We start from the raw sequence: 20,625 nt of genomic DNA, 5'->3' as shown, positions 1-20,625 counted from the left end.
ACAAGCCATGGAATATTTAAACATTATCTGAGAGAAGACTGTCATACCTCTGATGCCGGCCATTTTGTCAACATCATACACACACTGTCATGACGTCATAGATATTTGTGAGTCGAAACTGATATCCAAATATGTTCAAATTTTATAAAACGTTCCTATTAGCCCTAAAACTTGTCTTTGAAATATATTTTTATTCCAGATATCATAAGTAAATTCATCAAAGTTATCTCGAAGGTTCGAGAAAACACGTGAACGGACGCCATCGGCCTGAAAGTGCGTCTCGTGCTAAGCGATTACACAAACGATCTTTCTGACAAGAGTAGACTGAAATGGCTGATGGAGGAAAGTATGTAGAAAACTCTTGTTTATTTTCTTTATCTGTGTTAATTTCTGTGACGTAAACCTTTGGTTTCTGCCATTTCTGTGATTGGATGCAAATAGAAGTTTCCCATGTTTCGTTCAATTTCACTTTGTCATCGACCGGCGTAATTTTCAAGTCGAAGAATTGGTTAAAAGAGGAAAATAAGGTTATTGTATCGTGTGTTTTAAAGACAGCTGCAAACTTTAGGAAAGTTAGTTCAATGAAGCTATTGTAAACAAAATGCTGAAATGTATTTCGTGATGTTCATGCGACGCCTTTGTTTCCAAACGAAACCGAAAACGGGAAAACAGCTGATGAGATGCCCCACATATCATTTGTAAATCGAACGCGACAATGAATAGTTGTTTTTATTCCTGGTTTGATACGTATCCATGGACCAATGTGAACTTTTTTTCTGCCAATGAGTAATGAAGATGAGAATATTTCTTACGATATGAACCATTATTTATACGGATATGACGTCATCAAAACAACGTGTCGGCCCAAGAATGGAGGACGTTCAAACTTGCTAAGTCACGTATGATTCTTATGCGTATATAAAAGTTTGCTTGTCCTCGATTGGGAGCACTTAGAAGGAATTTAAGGGAAGTATAATATTAAAAGGAGAGGCTGGTTGTATTGAAGATGGCAGACAGGTATGGCACAATGAATATGAGAAAAGGTTCATGATGTTGTAAAGACTCTGGATATGTTTTTCATTTTATTTCTAGCATAAAATGACCCTTATGGTATTATAATCTTTATGAAACATTTCTCTCGAGTTTAATTATGTTGATTTTAATAGGGTTTTTAAAAACAATTTTCTAATAATAATAAGAGTACTTTTATAGTGCCTCATCCACATCACTGAAGGACATGCTCTAAGCATGCCAAGTGCATTCAAGTGACAGTTCATTATTACCATGGTTATAGTCACATGACTTATCCCATCGGGTACCCATTTTCTGTGGGTGAACAGAGGCAATTTTGAACAAACTCACGTTGCTTAACTTAAACTGATTTGTGACCTGAGCTCTATGCACAGGACCATACACCACCACCACTAATTGAATCATGTTTCAAGCATATGGAGCGACATACAGACAATTTTGTTATTTTGGGAAGAGTTTCTTTTAAAATTTACTGGTATGAAAAAATAGAGGCATCATGATGATCATAATTCATTCACAATATACATGATGTATTCCGTCATTAATAGGCAAGTTTTATAGTAATTGCTTATTTATACCTGAAACTTCCAGTTCTCGGGTTCCACATAGCCATACAGGACAAAACAATGTGTTCATTGGAAATGAGCGGCTTAGTGGAAATTTTGACAACCCAATAATTTGGCAAAGCCTCCGTTCAGAATGTATTTTAGAGCTAATGACAAGAAGAATAGTTTGAGGAGATATTAACAGTGTGAACACCTTCAGAAGCAGAAAAATATTTTGAATTCTGTTCTTATTCGTTGGTTTCACATTACTTTTCAACTCGCTGTGCGCATGCGCAGAGCGTGTGAAAACTATCCACTGGCATGCTTCCGGTTTGGTCGTATTTTTATCGATAGCGTAAACACTCCAAAGAAATCAAAACAAATATATAGTTTCATGTCGAATACAACTGATCCCAGTTGATTTATGAAACAGAGGTCGGGATTAGTTCAATAAATAGGTTAAGTTATGTTAACAAGCTCTTGTATAAAGACATCTCACCACCACCGTTCCCGCACATCCCCTGCTCACAACTAAACAAACACATCTCTGATGGAATTGCAACCAAAATAGGACATCAATTATTGAAAAGCAGAGGCAAATGGAAGTATGTACTCAGCTATGAACAGTTGTCACAACGTAAATAATTTTCACAACAACTTTTATTTAGCATGCATTTGCACTATCAATAAACATATGACCAAACCGGAAGCATGCCAGTGGATATTTTTCACACGCTCTGCACATGCGCTCAGCGAGTTGAAAATTAATGTGAAACCAACGAATTAAGAAGATATTAGCAATAATAAAGTCAGGCCGCTCGAACTGGCGTTGATTGTGTCGCAAGTGTGCAGAGCCTGTTCTAGTTATTTGGCAAGTTCGATATAGCACGTCCAATCAGATTGCATTTTGGTGTCACATGGTAAATGTTCACATACAGTTCGTTGAGTCACATTGGCTTTATCTCAGTTTATCATGTATTTAGAACTTGTTTTAGTCATGATATGGATGAAATATTGCTGATGTGACTTTAAATTTACTTTAAACTCACTCACTCATTATCTCAGCCATAGAGCGACGAGAGCAAGTTTTAAACCAATCCCCGATTTTTCACGGGAGGAAACACTGTTCGTGGCTCATTATCTGAGTCACAAAACCCTATGAATATCACAAGCAGGGATTATTCCAAAGACAAAAGATCAATGCTGTGCTGATGGCGATCAGGTTGGCATTTCCGGAAAAGTCACTGATAACTGCTGCTAAGTCTGCTTCAGACATTTTGATTCCATGTAAACAAAATACTGCGAGATATTATGAGATTGACACTAATATCGGCAGATTGAATCGTGTGAGAGGTAGCACATTGATCAGTCGATATTCAGCCACCGAACATGTTGTACAATTATGGAAATAAACAGGTCATTACAAAGTGCCAACCCGTGTGAGTTACTCTTAACTCAGTACAGTGCAAGGCTGTGTACGTTCCCACTGGACCAATGAATATGATAAAACTGAACTTTACCATCACTGAGCATGGAGTGTCCTAGCAATGGTGTTTAATGCTGCCTACATTTTACTGATTTTTTTCCCGCCATGGATTGATACACGTTTTCAACATCATCTTATCTTATTAACTACACCCAGAAATACCTTTGAAGATCCGGGTTAGAATTGGTCTTCAGCAACCAGTGCTTGTCGTAAAAGGCGACTAACAGGATCGGTTGGTCAGGCTCGCTGACTTGGTTGACCCACATGTCATGGTATCCCAATTGTGTAGATCAATGCTCATGCTGTTGATCACTGGATTGTCTAGTCCAGATTCAGTTATTTACAGACCTCCAACATATAGCTTGAATATTGCTTAGTGTGGCGTAAAACAACAAACCAACCAACCATTAACTACAGTATATGTGTCTTACTTGAAGCCACTGTTACAAAGCAAAGAGCTTAGAACACTGATGCATAGTATGCCTTTAGTACATAATATTAAAAAGAACATTCTGTTCTTACAGTGATGATCTGGCTACGGCCATCCTCAAGAGAAAAGAACGACCAAACAGACTCCTTGTTGAAGAGGCAGTCAATGAGGACAACTCTGTCGTTTCACTCTCACAGGTAAGGCATAAATCTGATCAACACAATTATGAAGAAAAACTTTCACCATGTTAACAAGCGTTTTATATTTTAAACTGTCTTCAGCATGCTATGATGGCATCTTTGTTTCTGTCAATGTTCACTGACAGAAATACATCTGTCATGTGACGTTTCACATGGGCATTTCATTGTTATTGTTGTTTTTTGTCTCCAGAAAAAGATGGATGAATTACAGTTATTTCGAGGTGACACAGTACTCCTGAAGGGTAAACGAAGGAGAGAAACAGTGTGTATTGTTCTGTCAGATGATACTGTAGGAGATGACAAGATCAGAATCAACAGATGTGTCAGGAACAACCTGAGAGTGAGACTGGGGGATGTTGTCAGGTGAGTGATCAGCAATATCAGGGTCAGACAAATATTTTTCGGTCCATCTTACAATCATTTGTATGTTAATGGTGACAGAAGTGGTGCACATCTATGTATTAAAGGGCTTTAGTATGTTATTTTGCTGCAGCGCCAAACTAGTCCAAACATATTTCCATTATAGTTTAGTGTTAGCATTTAAACTAATTACTGTGTTGGCCATAATCATCACCCAAGGTGCTTAGAAAACAGAAAAAACAGTAGTAAACTGTTTAAAAAGATGATGAAACTATTTCTTTTCAATAATTACATATGAACCCCTTATGCACTGCTGTTTTCTGTAAAAAAAAATCCATCAAACATGTTTAAATTGGAGATAAGTACAAAGATTTGATATAAATATGGAAACAGTTTTGTAACTTGTATTTTTAATTGGTATAGAAACTGGTTAAGGTGGCTGGAGCAGGGTGCTAAACAGTGAATGTTTGACTTATTTGACCAGATAGCTCAATTTATGGTGTTCCCTGACATAATATTACTTGAATGTTGCTAAAAAGCTGCATAAAACCACACTCGCTCACTTCGTTACGAAATGTTTTTACCAAACTTGGGCTGGGACTATGGGGTATAATAACTTGTGATGATTCACTGACAACATAGGTTCCCAGTAGCTCATGCTTTCAAGAGTCATATCAAGAGCACTGGGTGGTTACAATGTGTGGTGCCATACCTACCTTCATGCTCTTAACCACTGAACTCAGGACCTGATTTTTCCCTGCTGCGATATATAGCTTGAATACTAGTGACTTCTGCTGAAATAATCATTAGACCACTATGAATTGTTATTTAGCATTTTTTGGTTAAACTCTGTTGTGATCATGCTAACAGCAATATTTGTTTTGACATTCAGTATCCAAGCATGTCCAGATGTGAAATACGGCAAACGTATTCATGTCCTACCCATAGATGACACAGTTGAAGGTCTAACAGGGTAAGTCATATGCATAAATATTACAGTTAGTCAGGTATTCCAGGATTCTGATTCAGGTCTCTAAGTCTAGTGTTTTTGACTTGTTTATTTCTGTCTTTCACGATAAGTCTAATCTGATGTATACGGAACAACATTAGAAACGCACCACCCATATACGAAATATCCCCGTCAGACTGCAGTGTACCCATGATATCTGAGCATCGTCAATGCATTTTAGTGTGGTGCATTTCTAATGTTGTTCAGTATATATATATATCTGATATTATTTAAGGAGCCACTGGTTAAAATGTATGACCAGCAGTTATTCATGTTTTAATGTAAATAACCCACTGAATGTTTGTTGAACAGAGTTGGGCAAAAAGTGCTTTATCTGAAATACTTTCTAAACAGCTGGAGATTGCAAATAAAGTTGTGTAGCCTTTGAATTTTGTACATGTCCCATTTTTTTCAGAAACCTGTTTGAGGTATATCTGAAGCCATATTTCCTGGAAGCATACAGACCCATCAAGAAAGGTGACATCTTCCTTGTCCGAGGCGGTATGAGAGCCGTTGAGTTCAAAGTGATAGAGACAGACCCGTCCCCCTACTGTATTGTAGCTCCAGACACAGTCATCCACTGTGAGGGAGAGCCAGTCAAAAGAGAGGTAGGTCACTCTTTGTTTGGATTCTATCATGAGTGATGACTGTGTTGATTCGGGCATTGCAGCTGGGTGTGCAGAGACACTGAAAGTTGGTTTGAATAATGCAACCTATTTGGAACCGATATTCTTTAGGGAAAAAATGTCTGTCATCATTCCTATTATCAAATGACTAATCTTGGGTCATGGTCCATTTTCAGAAAATGTCAAATATATTTCATCAGGGATAAATATGACGTGCCTCTCATTAAACCCTTTTTGAGGTACCATTTCTCCCAAAGAGAGACATTCTAACTAACATGCAGTGATATGAGATTTTTACTGAAGATTATTTGACAGTCATTGTGGCACCCCTAGTCAGACTTACCATAGGACAAATATGGTGTTGTAAGTATCGAAAGATTTCATGAATGGTGTCTAATGTTCAAATGTCAGAAACTTATGTCATGTACAGAGTGACAATTTTACAGATCCAAATACTACAGCAAAATCCAGAATAACCCACAGGACATCCCTTCATTCATTATAATTTGATGTCAGTCTTTATTTGAACCTAAATTTGTAAACAATGATGGTGTTGATGTTGCAGGAAGAGGAAGAAGCTCTCCATGAAGTTGGGTATGATGACATCGGAGGTTGTCGCAAACAGCTGGCTCAAATCAAGGAAATGGTTGAACTCCCACTCAGGCACCCACAACTCTTCAAGGCTATTGGTGTCAAGGTATGTTCACAGGCTTGTCAATATCACAAACAGTTTTGCAATTCAACCCATAAGGGTTGTAGTTCTCGCTGATAAACCTTGAAATGTAGTATAACAAGATGGGACACTTGAAAACTTACTTGTCAGTAGATTTCTGCAAGTCTGGGCCTAGATTTTCGAAGCTCTCTTAGCGCTAAGACAGTCGTAAATTAATGTTAATGTATGGCACATACGACTATCTTAGCGCTAAGAGAGCTTCGAAAATCTAGGCCCTGAAGACATTTATCGTATACATCTGGAAAGTTAGCTCATTGTTAAATGTGTTAAATACCTGCACTAGAAAGATTTTGATAAACTTTACTGTTGTCTGATCTTAACTACATCATTACCTTGCCAACGGTGATTTTTATGGTGGTAATTGCTTTCATTACAAAGAATGAGATTATGGTGAAACAAGTAATTATAATGCTTCCTTGTAATGAATTCATTATCCCCAGCAATGCGTTTTGCGGGGGTATTAAAAGTGTCCGTCCGTCCATGCATGCACATTTGTCTTTGAACTTTAAAACCATTCAATATTTCTTCACCAAGCTTGACACATAGATAGCCTTGTGGTGTATTGGTGCTTTTCTGTAGTTTTGGATTTCTGAATAAAACAAAAAATTTATACTTATCCTATCTCACGGTATGCACTTCTCTCTTTTGATTCAACACTGAGTGGAACGGTGTAAACTTTTCCCCCCTAGGCCTCTCTTGTCCATCCGCCCAAGCAATCCATGCTACCCTCATTATAAGACAGCTTCCTATCTCTCATGCAAAGCATGCGGCATGCACCACTAGCTGCCCACGTGACTATCTCCAAATCATCATTCTCTTTCTTGTCGCACATGAGTGTGGACGTATTTTGCTTTGCTCAACGTTTTCAACTTAGTCTACAACATGGGGAAAGTTGACCAGCCAAAGAACAGGAAAAATGCTCCCGATATAATAAAGTGTTCTCCGCGAGTGATCCACATGGATATTGTATTGACTGTATGGGACAGTGTAAATGGGACTCTCGTTGCGATAAATGCAAGGTTCTTACTTGGTGAGTACACTCGGGCTTGCGCTCGTCGTGTTGCTGACAGGGCTCGTTATGCCGCTTCACTTGACGGACCCAGTCCCTCCAAGTAAAGAAAGTTTAAGCGTCCTACTTTGTCTGCTCGGCGGTCACAGTCGGTATGAGAGCCAGGTTTTCATGAGAGCGTCGTCAGATTCTTACTTATCGGAAGACATTCGGCATTTGTTGGGCTCTCAACATTCCAGCCCGAGTCCTTCGTCTTCGACCATGTCCCGGGTAGTGGTTGTCGAGACCGCCATCTCCTTCCCATTCAGAAAGAAGTGTGTCTTTCGTCCAGCTTCCTCGATCTTCTGCTTCGCTGAAGCCTGCCAGATCGAATCACAGTTCGTCAGATCACGCTCCACCTGTCCGCTCCCCTCCACCTCGACTTCCGCCGGACTGTGCACCTTCCCCAGAATTAGACCAGCTTTTGCCAAACCGGTCTTCATCGAAAGGCCAGTCTACGCTTGGCATTCTCCGAATCGATCGTCTTCTAAACAGACTTCACCTAATCGAACCTCGTCGAATCTAAGTTCACCGAAATGGAAGACTTCACTGAAACGGCATGTGATGAACCGACTTTCGCCAATATGGCTTTCTTCCAAGCGGTATTCAACGGAACGCCCTTCTCCGGATCATCTGTGTACTTCCCCAAACTCTGTTGGATCCTACAGTCATGTCTCCTCAGCATGGACACGGCTTTCACCGAGTCGTTTGGACCAGTCTCCTATTATTCTTCGGATTTGTTCACCGGATAGACCTGGTAGATCTACTTCACCGCCGAGACACCACTCTTCGACTCGTTTGCATAACTAAGCAACGCCTACATCTACTTCGTTGAGATCGGTTCTTCAATCGAAGTCACCTCCTCAGACTTCGTCTTCTCGTCAGCATGGGACTTCCTCTTCTACGCACTCGACCCGTCAACCTAGATTGACTGCTGCCTATCGTTCAAGATCCAGGGATCATCATTCTCGTTATGATACTTCCCCTCCATGTTCCCGATCTCCTCATCGGGTCTCCATATGTGCGTCTTCTTCCGGTTCGTCTCCTTCCCGACATCAATATGGTTCTACAGATAGGAGATCTACTCAACGGGGCTCCGATTATAGATATCAGCGTGTACGACTTCTGACGGGGCTCCTGCCTCCTCGCGTGACTCTAGTCTACTTGGATTGTACCAGATTCCTGGATTCTGTGCAGGAAACTACTCCTCCCGCAGATCTGGCTGCGATGTTGAGTTCTATTCACTACTGCTTGGAATCAGCAACAGTCTGGTCCCTCGACAGGGACCGAATGCGCATTCAACGAACCATGGCTGCATCTAATTAATTGGCATTCAACCGAACTGAAGTGTGCCAGACCGGCTTTCCTCGAACCGGAGATCGTTGAACCATCCAAGTATCATCGTTGAAGCAATTCGGCAGGTCGGTTCACCGTGACATCGTCGAACTAATTCTTCTGCACAGAATGGCTCATCTCGTCCGGACTACATCGCCGAACTGATTCACTACCACATCCCCGTAGTAGTTAACCAGATCAATCTGCTCATCACCGAACTAGTTCGTCGGGCTAAACTGAGTCACCGCACCAGAATCGGATCATAGTACAGTTTCAGATCTTACCTCGCCGAGCCAGATCACTTAACTGATCCTGGTCATCGAACTGAATTGATGACAGCGTTCGCCGAAACATCAATATTCGCCGAACTGCCAGCATTGCCAAACCATGCTGCCTTTAAGGTACAGCAATAATGTTGGTTCAGTCGACACACATGGTCACTTGGTTACGGCTACAGCTATCCGGCGTAAGATCATACTCACTCACTCACTCACTCATCTACAGCTATCTTGAGCAAGATACCAGTTGATCTACTCACTACATTCAACTTGACGGATCGGAACCTGTCAACACTGTCTTTTTACATGCTCATCGAGGATCATGACCTTGCATCTAGATACGGTCAATTATACCAGCTGTTAATTAAACTCTACCAGCTTTCAACACGATGTTAATATTCAGGGCATTTGTGATACGCTAAATTCCTCACCACGGAATGGCATGCTCTTAGCATGACCATTTGACATGGCTCTCCGGATTACCCTACGGCATATAAGGTGCTAGAAGATTTTAGTCACATGACTTATCCCGCCTGGTACCCCCTTTCTGCTGATTGAACAGATGAAGTAGCTATGTCAGTAGCGCAGACATTTCGATTACGCCGGCACTTGACGCTCTGACGATCCCAGATGTTCCAGACTTAGACTACGTGACCAGAGCTCATATCATTCCGGATTTATCTACCTTCCGATCTTCACCTTGATGAATGATTTGGTTTAGGAATCTACCCTTCGGCGTAGATATCAGCTCCACAACCACTTGTCTGTGCGTTACTAGACAGGCTTGCTATCCAGGAATTTTTCCGACGCTTCACTGAGTCCTGTTACTACAAACTACTTGTAACAGCGTTATGGTGTAATCATGGCCTGCTTTGTCATCTTCATCACCCTTCCTGTTACATCAGCAAGCTTCTGGACAGATGGGTCAAGTTTCTGCGCATGGTACCAGTATTGATGTCTTGTCAAGTAGCTATCATCCCTTTGCCGGGATGTTACGGAGTTGTGCCTCGCACGGTTCACCGAAGACTGTGTTGTCTGGATTTTTGTCACTGTTGCATTGTGGGTACCATTTGCAAATGGCGGACTACCCCTTGTTTACCGGAGAATCATGATATTTAGAGTCACTTTGAAGTACAGTGACAGATCTGTCTAGGTGCTACAAGCGGATAACAAAGCCCAGCCTTTTATTGCCAGTGACGATGACAGTGCCATTCCCAGTAAGAGGGATTATGTCGGGATTCGTCAGCCAGCCGAGAGAGACAGTTCACCGAGAGTTACTCAGCTTTCAACTTTAGCCCAAGCCCTCAGTTCAGAGGTCACTGGAGTTCTGCTCGCATGGTACCCAGTCACCTGTTTTACTGCCTTCGTCTCCCAGACGAACCTTACCTGACGTTGCCGGGCTTTTTTACCTTCGTCATTACAGCAACTTTACGAATGTTTCGGTAGATCAACGATCTCCATGCGTCGAATCTACTAACTTTAGCACTCCATCTGGCAGACCAATACTTAATTTGGCGAACAAACGTTCCTGAGATCACCGATTTTACGACCTTCATCACTCCGTGCACAGTGTGAACGTTCCTGTAGATTGACTGACAGTCTGCGCCGACTCTATTACATTCAGCACTCGGTCAGTGCTGCCATGGTAGCTTGACTATTTAAACGTTCCCATCTCAGGAGAGATATCCCTACATCAGTGACAAGAGTTGCTAGGTCTCCTTACCTCAACACTAGCCTTCATTTACGGAGGTCAACTTAAGGCGCTACTTCTACTTTGAAGCTACATTGATGATTGCATCCAGGCACAACAGGATTCATTTGTACTTCTTCGCCAACTGCAGTTCACCACCATGCTGCTCCGGCAGTTAGGGTGGCTATTGTACATTGTGGAATCGAAACTAACATCGATCCAGAGACCCCACTTCATCGATCCATTGTTTGACACCAGTCAAGGGATGATGTTTGCCCTTCAAGACAGGTGGATGAAGATCTAGCGATGTGTTGCTCCAGTGCTATCTCCATGGCAGGAGCTACTAGGCTTTCTTACGTCAGATCAAGCCCTAATGTACAGAGTTAAGCTTCGGCCTTTACAGCACTTTTTGTGCCCGTACCTTTGAGCCGACAATCCCAAGGAACTGATTCATCTTCCCGAATCAGTCATGCCGAAGACCCGGGTTCGAATCCCCACATGGGTATAATGTGTGAAGCCCATTTCTGAGTTCATCTGTAATACAGAAGCTGTTGACCACCAGCAAAATTCCACTGCTTTTGGTCATGCACTAAGTCCTGACCAGCGAGGAGTTAGTTTGTTGACCTAAGAAGCCTGGCAGAGCCAAACCCAGTACCGCTTTCCGACCGGGGCAATCTGCTTTTTCACCCTCACCCGGAACTACACCTCTGGTCCCCTCAGACCCTTAATCTACACTTGGCGCATCTCCAGAGTTTACTCATAGCTAAGGCTACTCTCGTGAAGTAGCCACAGCTATCACTTCAGTTCATCATAATTCGACCTGTTCTTTCTACGACGATAGTGGAAGAAGTTTGAAGGCTGTTGTAACATTAGGGAAATCCATCTCCCAATCTGCCTCTACTCAGGTTGTTTCTGCGTTCCTGCAGCATCTCCGTGCTACTAGGGAACTCAAGGGTACTACGTTAGCTACCTAACTGGCTGCTATCAACTCTGTTTTGGCTACTAACACGGGTACGAAGATCTCCACTCTTCCAGAATTGCAGAGTTTTCTTCACTTCTACAAAACACCGACCAGTCCAGGAAGTTCAGACTTCTGGCCTGGTAACTGTCCGTTGTCCTTCGTGATGTGATTCTACAGACTACAAACCTTTAGAAGACAGGGACTTCGAGTGAAGTGACATTCTTCTTCCTGGTAGCATGGCTACTGCTGCTCGTATATCTGAACTTCACGCGCCTGTTGTCAATTGCATGCGGTTCGAGCGGAAGAAGCATGTCAAGGTTTTTCCGGGTCTCCACTGGGACTTCATCGTGAAAAACCAACTGCCAGGGCAACCGGACCGGATATTTACCATTCCACCGTTGTCCATCTTTGGGCCTGATGATATTGAAGATTTGACACCTCTACACCTTTACCTTGCTGCCTCCAAGGATCGTCGATATCTACAAAAGCGCCTCTTCGTACCCTTGTCGGCCACTTCAAGAACTCAGGTTTCCCAAGCCACATTGGCTTTCTGAATGCGTGGCGTGATCCTGTGAGCCTCCACTTTGCAGGGTTGCCGCCGCCAATCCTCATGAGACTTCTGCATTAGCCTCGACGATGGCCTTCTGTAGCAACTGCTCCTTGACTGCTCTCATGGAAGGTTGCTTCTGGCATTCAGATATAGTTTTCTCTTCACATTAACTGCGAGACCTGTCTGGACTAGTCGGACCTCAGCAGCTTACATCAGCCCACCAACGCAGTTGAGGGACAGTTCCGCTTGCGCGTTACTGCTTCTTTCTACATACGGAACAAAGTTAAACAGGATCTCACTCATTGTTCTCAAGTTATGGGTTTAAGAACTACTTCACTTGGCTTCCATACCAAGGCATCGGAATACGGCGATGCAGAGGTGTTCGACATTCATGCTTACTGTCCTCTACTCCATTGAGCAATTACATCAGTGAAGTGTGACACTCCCGAATTCCAGTGGATTTCGTTGCGTTCCGACTCCGAAGTTGCCGGGCACATCTTTTGACTAAGCTTATGCAAAGGAGTGAGGGTCAATTTGATGCTCTCCCGGACACGTTAAAACTTGGAGTTCCCGAGTTTTGCTTCTCTTTCACCCTCCCCTAGTCGGTGTCTGTGGGGGTCTTCCTGAAGCAGGGGCTGGCCCGATTATTGTCAACCGACTTTAATTTACAGGGGTACCTTGAAAATCGTGGCGAAGTGACATCCTTTCTCTCTGAGCTGCTTCTTCTTCGGAGGTTGCGGATGAACACCACATCGCTCGGGAGCACCCATCTCCCTGGGAGACGTTGTGCTTAGTAAGCAAAGGAGTTCAAGAGAACTCAGCACAAGCATAGGAGTTACGTGCATGCGTAACAGGCCTCCCTTGTGCATCTCTATCTACGGTTGTTTCCAGTCTACACAGTTCCTGCTGTTCGCACTGTCAAGACAGGGTATCTGTGTCCCTCCGTCCGACCATGGGATAAGTGCATACCGTGAGATAGGATAAGTTAAAAAATTGAAAATATTAATATAAATTGTATATTTATATACTTATCCTATCTCACGCAACGGATTCCCCCATCCACCCCGCTATGCAGATTCTCCAAGATGGATATTATCCAGTGGCTCCAAGAATGAGAATGATGATTCGGAGATAGTCACGTCGGCAGCTAGTGGTTCATGCCGCATGCTTTGCATGAGAGCTAGGAAGCTGTCTTATAATGAGGGTAGCATGGATTGTTTGGGCAGCTGGACAAGAGAGGCCTAGGGGAAAAAGTTTACATCGTTCCACTCAGTGTCGAATCAATAGAGAGAAGTGCATACCGTGAGATAGGATAAGTATATAAATATACAATTTATATTAACATTTTCAATTTTGCATTTCCATGGCAACAAGTTTGACTTTGACTGAAATTGGTTGTAGTGCTCTTTTCCGGAACAGAACTTTATAACCTTTCAACACTCTCCTTCCACTTTGCAATATAGTCACTGACTTGGTTGACACATATCATTATATCCCAATTGCGTGGATTGATGCTTATGCTGTTGATCACTTGATTATCTGGTCCAGATTCTATTATTTACAGACCGCTGCCATGTAGCTGGAATATTGCTTAGTGTGGCATAAAACTAAACTCACTCACTCACTCACTGCTATATACACGCCAAAACATTTGACATAGTCATAACTAATTGACATATTCATGAAGAGTATTTTGCCAGTGTGGGGGATATTGATGACTTTGTCTTCTTGTTTAATGTTACGAGGAGTTTGACCATATGTGCCAGTTCTATATCCTGCATACACTGATATCCATCAACACTATTATCTGCAGCCACCCAGAGGTATTCTGTTGTATGGACCCCCGGGAACTGGTAAAACCCTCATTGCCAGAGCTGTTGCTAATGAAACAGGAGCATTCTTTTTCCTCATAAATGGTGAGTGATTTGACAGTTGCATAGTCATTTTTCCTTGTTGAATCTAATAATCAGAGATAGTATCTGTCATATTTATACAAAACTTATATCAAAATTATTGAGACGTCAAACATCATTCATTGTTCTATCATCAGATTCTTTGAAGTATTTTTGACATCTGTTAAATACTTGACATGTTGTTTTGTGTTAAACAGGCCCTGAAATCATGAGTAAACTGGCTGGTGAGTCTGAAAGTAATTTGAGGAAAGCTTTTGAAGAAGCTGAAAAAAATTCTCCAGCCATTATCTTCATTGACGAGCTTGACGCAATTGCACCCAAAAGAGAAAAGGTAAATATGGGAATTGGTTGTCTTTCATATGTATTGAAAGGGAATCATACTGTCTATGTTCATGAATATGACAACAGCTTTTATAGTTAAGCCTTGGCAAATGTTTGTATGGTCATACTGTATCTTATTGGGGGGAAAATAGATATCATCTCTGATAGATACCTGTATTTGGGTCCTGATAATGCCAATACATTTTAACAAAACAGTGTTCTAAATAAATATTACTGTCAATGGTTCTTTGATATCACCCTTATGTTAGAAGTTAGGTTTTTGGGGAGTCCTTGGATATAAATACTATAAAGGAACAAACAGAAGGACCTTAGGTTTGATGTGAGATTATTTGAGTTGTCTCCCTTTATGATCATTATGTCAGATTGTTTGTGTTTCCTGTTGTCCTTGTTGTATTTACCCTGCCTTGGTGTTATTTACATGGTGTTTTGCTCATGGAGTCAACAGTCTGAAATTTCATCACCACACTATAAAACGTGTACTTGAAAGTTGTACTTCCCTATCTTTCAACTGATCTATCAAGCTTATATCAGTCTGTCATATGTCTTTGCTGTCCTCCAATAATGTTTTTGTCATGCTGTTTGACATTAAAACACTTGTGAGTTTGTCTGATGTCAATGAACTTGTAGCACCACTGGCAACATATCCTAGCATGGCATCCAGCAAGGGACAGAATTCCATCTCTTGTGGATTAGACCAATCCCAGCCTAACCATGCTGTATTTTAAAATTTTTGATACTGTGTTTTACAGTTTTATTGAGCAACTCGAGATGTCTAACACATCAAATGTCTTTGTCCTCACTCAGTCTCTCTTAACTGTATATGTATTTAAGATTCTGTGGTTTGAAACAGTTCTACTGTTGATTAAAGTGCTCTCACTCATGTGGTTATGCTGTCAAACCATTGCATTTTCTGAATATGTTTACATGAAAAGCTTATTTAAACAGTATGTGTATAACATGTTGAAAAAAGTAGTGTTATTGTAATTATTATTCCAATATTTTGTTCATCTTCCATGCATTGATATAATCTGACATCTTCATGTAATTTACCTTCAGACTCATGGTGAGGTAGAGAGACGTATTGTGTCCCAGTTGTTGACATTGATGGATGGTCTGAAGCAGAGATCTCATGTCATTGTCATGGCAGCAACAAACAGGCCCAACAGCATTGATCCTGCTCTTAGAAGATTTGGTATGTGGTGTTTCTCAGCTCAACAACAAAACTTCAGTTGAATTGATATATTTTCAAAATTCATAGCTAAAATAGATACAGTTTATGTTTTTCTGTCATTGAACCAATGACATTTTAGGTCAAGGGATGAACTACACATGGGAAAATTTTGTCCATTTAAAGTCAAAGCCATAGATACATTAAAACAGAACCATGAGGAAGTGGTGCCTTTCTTGAGAAGATATGTTGAATATGCCATGTAAATAACTGAACTGTACTTAGTCTCATTATGGGAGTATTCTCAGTATGTTTCGAGCCTGCACTTGCATATGAGGTGGTCAAATTCTTTCAACAGAACTCATTCAGATATATTTCTTGTTAGCTTTGGTTAAGGTTGCAGATCTTGAAGTGGTGCTCTTTTCATTCGATATTTAATGGATACAGATGTTTTCATTTTATTTTATCACCCATGGAAACGATTGGACTTAGTCTCAAAAGGGAGGAGTAGGCTTCGTTTCCGGAGAACAACTCGAAATCTTTTTAATATCTTTCAGCAGTGTGAGGCAGGTCCCAAAGTGGTGCCATTTGCTATTTGCAGATTTTTGGCATTTTTGTTTTCCCTGTTTCCATGGAAACAATTCGGACTTAGTCTCAAAAGGGAGGGTTGGGCTACGTTTCCCGAACATACCTCGAAAACCGTTGTGGTGCCTTTTGCTATTCACAGATTTTTGTCATTTATGTTTTTCTCTTTTTCAAAGAAACCATTTGGGCTCAGTCAGATGATTTGTTCTTTCAAATATGTGGGGGCCGGGGGGATATGTCATCTTCTGATGACTCCTGTTTTCATGATAATATAATATAACATGATAACATGTTTCATTATATCATATGTTTTCAATAAATATGATATGATGTTTGTGTTTTAGGTCATTTTGGGGCCGGGGGGATATGTCATCTTCTGATGACCCCTGTTTTCATGATAATATAATATAACATGATAACATATTTCATTACATTTAATGTTTTCAATAAATAAAATATGATGTTTGTGTTTTAGGTCGTTTCGATCGTGAAGTTGACATTGGAATCCCAGATGCCACCGGACGTCTTGAGATTTTGAGAATCCACACAAAGAACATGAAGCTTGGAGATGATGTGGATCTTGAACAGGTAAACAACTGATGAACCTTTTAGAAAGTGTTTTGCTTCACTGAACGATCAAATTGTTTTGGGGTTGTTTTCTCACTCCACTGCCTTACTTACTGTTTGACATTATGTGGCCTTGCATCTAATGAAGGAAAAGAAACAACTATTGTTCATCTTACTAGGCTTTGACAAATGTAAAGTTACAGTTTTAAGCTTGAAGTCTATGTTTCTGTTTTGCTGATGCAGAGGTATCCCACTTTGTGTACACTGGAAGTATTCACTGTAAATAACAGTTGTGGTATATCACTGATTAACCCACCTCTGTTGTACATATTCTTGTGTCTCAGAAGCCTGCAGTGTAGGGCTGACCATTCCACTATATTTAATAGATAGCCCAGGAGACTCACGGCCATGTTGGAGCTGATCTGGCTGCCCTGTGTTCCGAGGCTGCCCTTCAGCAGATCCGAGAGAAGATGGACCTCATTGATCTGGAGGATGACACCATTGATGCCGAGGTCCTTGACTCCCTTGCAGTCACCATGGAGAACTTCAGGGTAAGTTATTGGGATGTCTGTTCCTCAGGTTCCCCAGTAAGCCAGAAATCGTGTTGGAGTGATCCATATTATAGGAAAAGGGAAATATTATGATTTCTTAATTGTCAGTTAAAATGTACTGTGACATTTGTCCAATAAATGCAGTCAGGGAAGTTTTTCTGTGCTCTTAATTTCATAACCTATATACAGAGAAACTTCAGAACAATAGTAAGTATTCAAGATTAACAGGAACATTGTAACTTGTGTTCCTTCCAAACCAGGAGAGTCAAGCAATTGAGGTACTGTTGGATCTTGGATAGAATATTAGCAACCTTTAAGCCAGACCAATTTTTATCCCCCTGCAACGAGTTTTGCAGGGGTAAAATGGACTCTGTCCGTGCACATTTGTCTTTTCCGGAGCAGAACTCTAAAACTGTTCCCTATTTCTTCACCAAACTTGGCACATAGATAGATCTGGTGGTGTACTGGTGCCTTTTGGTAGTTTGGAATTCTGAATAAAATATTTTTGGCGTTTCCATGGCAACAAGTTTGACTAAAACAGAAATTAGTGGTAGTGCACTTTTCCGGAGCAGAACTCTAAAACCGTTCAATGTTTCTTCACCAAACTTGGCACATAGATAGATCTGGTGGTGTACTGGTGCCTTTTGGTAGTTTTGAATTTCTGAATAAAATATTTTTGGCATTTCCATGGCAACAAGTTTGACATAGACTGAAATTGGTGATAGTGCTCCTTTCTGGAGCAGAACTTTAAAAACCTTTCAATATTCTCCTTCCACTTTTCTATATACACACCTAAATATTTGACATAATCATAACTCGTAGACATAATCATGAAGAGTATTTTGCCATTGCAGGGGATATTGATGACTTTGTCTTCTTGTGTTTCTTGTTTTATGGATTTTTGTCCTCAGAAAACCTAAAGGCAGGAGGGAGAAAAAATATAAATAAAATCACCAGTCAAAATAATATTCCTTCTAACTACTCAAAGTATTTTACTTTTGGCAATTTATGACGTGTATATTGGGCAAAATACAATCCTAAAAAAAACTTCTTCTTTTTTGTAAGTTTACATTTTGGGCCAATAAAAACATTAGGATTTTATTTTTTGAGCAGGGAAAATTAAGTTGTTTTTTTTTGTTTTTGGGGGTCTTGAAAAAATATGACAGGCGGATCCGTAAAACAAGAAATAAAATTGGCGTGGCCTTATATGGAAATTTATTCCAGCATTACTTTGTTGTAGTGGGCTTTGAGCAAGAGCAACCCAAGTGCCCTCAGGGAGACATCAGTGGAGGTGCCAAATGTCAGTTGGGAGGACATTGGAGGTCTGGAGAGTGTCAAGAGAGAGCTCCAGGAACTTGTACAGGTGGGTTGTCCCTTACTAGGTGCAATGGAAAAACAAGTGGCCAAATCATAACAGCTATCTTTGCTGAGTTATGTCCCTTAATCTCTGCTAGGGTCCTGATAATCATGGTTTGAATGATCACTGTGGCCTTTCTTCCTCCTTTAACCCTGAGACAGCATCTTATAAATTGTTTCTTTATTTTTTGTTTATTTCTCATCCTTTATGGAGAGAATGTCCAACTAACAAGTTTGACAGTTAACATACACATGCTGCATGACCTGACTGTTCTGTCTGTTGTTGCTGCTGCAGTCTACCAACTGAACAGCACATGTTGTTTGTTCCCTATCTGTGAAAGAACTAATTTCTCAGGAACCATTATGACTGATTCTTGCAGTACCCTGTTGAACATCCAGAGAAGTTCCTCAAGTTTGGCATGACTCCTTCCAAGGGGGTTCTGTTCTATGGACCTCCTGGATGTGGTAAGACACTGTTGGCCAAGGCCATTGCCAATGAATGTCAGGCCAATTTCATCTCCATCAAGGGACCGGAGCTGCTCACTATGTGGTTTGGAGAGTCAGAAGCAAATGTCCGAGACATCTTTGACAAGGTCAGTTTGGTTTTTCCTTAGAAGAGTCACACTAATTATAAAACCTTGTGATATATCTTTACATGATTGGTTATATTGTAATAAATAAAACTTGAGTGAATCCATTTCATTGTGGATAATTATCATTGTTTACGTTGATATGTATGTATTTGTATTGGCCATTTGGATCATTAAAATACATTAACCAATTCACTCTCCGTGTCAACATTAAAGCACTCAGTCTTAAAGATCCATATTTGTAGGTGTCGTTGGCTAATCACAATTGTCTGTGCATAGTTGCTTCCCTTCGGTTTGCCTATGATCATGAATTTAAATCTCAAATTCAGCCTGATGATGTTTCTAGGTTTGTTGCCTCTAACACCTAGTATTGGGTTTGGCTAAAGTGATTAATGTGTAATAACTACATCACTTGCTTGATATGACTGAAATGCTGTCCATGGCAGCAAACCAACTTCATTTATTCAATCAAGGTCTATCATATATTGTAGGCAAGATCAGCAGCTCCCTGTGTACTGTTCTTTGATGAGTTGGATTCCATAGCCAAGGCTCGAGGTGGCAATGTTGGTGATGGAGGTATGTAAGAGTTTCTGAGCCATGGCTCATCAGTCCTGAATGAAATGAGTATAATTAGTTCTTGGGTGTCAATCATTGAGTCAATATAATACTCAAAGCACCATGCCGAACTCAACCAGAAATACCATCACACAGATCATGCTTAACTCCTAGTTACATACCAGAAATACCATCCCTCATACCATGCCAAACTCTACCAGAAATACCATCACACAGATCATGCCTAACTCCTAGTTACATACCAGAAATACCATCCCTCATACCATGCCAAACTCTACCAGAAATACCATCCCACAGATCATGCCCTAACTCCTAGTTACATACCAGAAATACCATAACTCATACCATGCCAAACTCTACCAGAAATACCATCCCACAGATCATGCCTAACTCCTAGTTACATACCAGAAATACCATCCCTCATACCATGCCAAACTCTACCAGAAATACCATCCCACAGATCATGCCTAACTCCTAGTTACATACCAGAAATACCATAACTCATACCATGCCAAACTCTACCAGAAATACCATAACACAGATCATGCCTAACTCCTAGTTACATACCAGAAATACCATCCCTCATACCATGCCAAACTCTACCAGAAATACCATCCCACAGATCATGCCTAAGTCCTAGTTACATACCAGAAATACCATCCCTCATACCATGCCACACTCTACCAGAAATACC

The 20,625-nt window shown here is 40.9% G+C and overlaps 1 protein-coding gene across 2 annotated transcripts in view; it reads left to right on the top strand.

The window, feature by feature from the left end:
• The first annotated feature begins 193 nt into the window (after positions 1-193).
• LOC124258516 (transitional endoplasmic reticulum ATPase) overlaps positions 194-20,625 on the top strand; it is a 33,972-nt gene continuing 13,540 nt past the window's right edge. The window contains exons 1-14 of one of the 2 annotated variants that reach the window (XM_046692587.1): positions 194-346; positions 3,588-3,690; positions 3,884-4,056; positions 4,946-5,026; positions 5,478-5,670; positions 6,254-6,385; positions 14,097-14,199; positions 14,394-14,527; positions 15,595-15,730; positions 16,767-16,879; positions 17,245-17,409; positions 18,650-18,772; positions 19,146-19,358; positions 19,847-19,931. In XM_046692587.1, coding sequence (XP_046548543.1) covers positions 330-346; positions 3,588-3,690; positions 3,884-4,056; positions 4,946-5,026; positions 5,478-5,670; positions 6,254-6,385; positions 14,097-14,199; positions 14,394-14,527; positions 15,595-15,730; positions 16,767-16,879; positions 17,245-17,409; positions 18,650-18,772; positions 19,146-19,358; positions 19,847-19,931 — 1,771 coding nt within the window. In that variant the 5' untranslated portion in view covers positions 194-329. Of the gene's footprint in view, positions 347-871; positions 1,018-3,587; positions 3,691-3,883; positions 4,057-4,945; positions 5,027-5,477; positions 5,671-6,253; positions 6,386-14,096; positions 14,200-14,393; positions 14,528-15,594; positions 15,731-16,766; positions 16,880-17,244; positions 17,410-18,649; positions 18,773-19,145; positions 19,359-19,846; positions 19,932-20,625 lie in introns of those variants that run through there. The other variant, XM_046692588.1, reaches the window with a different exon arrangement.

Source organism: Haliotis rubra, unplaced genomic scaffold, assembly GCF_003918875.1.
Source record: "Haliotis rubra isolate DU_JTF1 unplaced genomic scaffold, ASM391887v1 Scf696, whole genome shotgun sequence".
In the NCBI taxonomy this organism is placed as follows: domain Eukaryota; kingdom Metazoa; phylum Mollusca; class Gastropoda; order Lepetellida; family Haliotidae; genus Haliotis; species Haliotis rubra.
The sequence above is the reverse complement of the archived record's forward strand: the minus strand, read 5'-3'. Positions and strand labels throughout refer to the sequence as shown.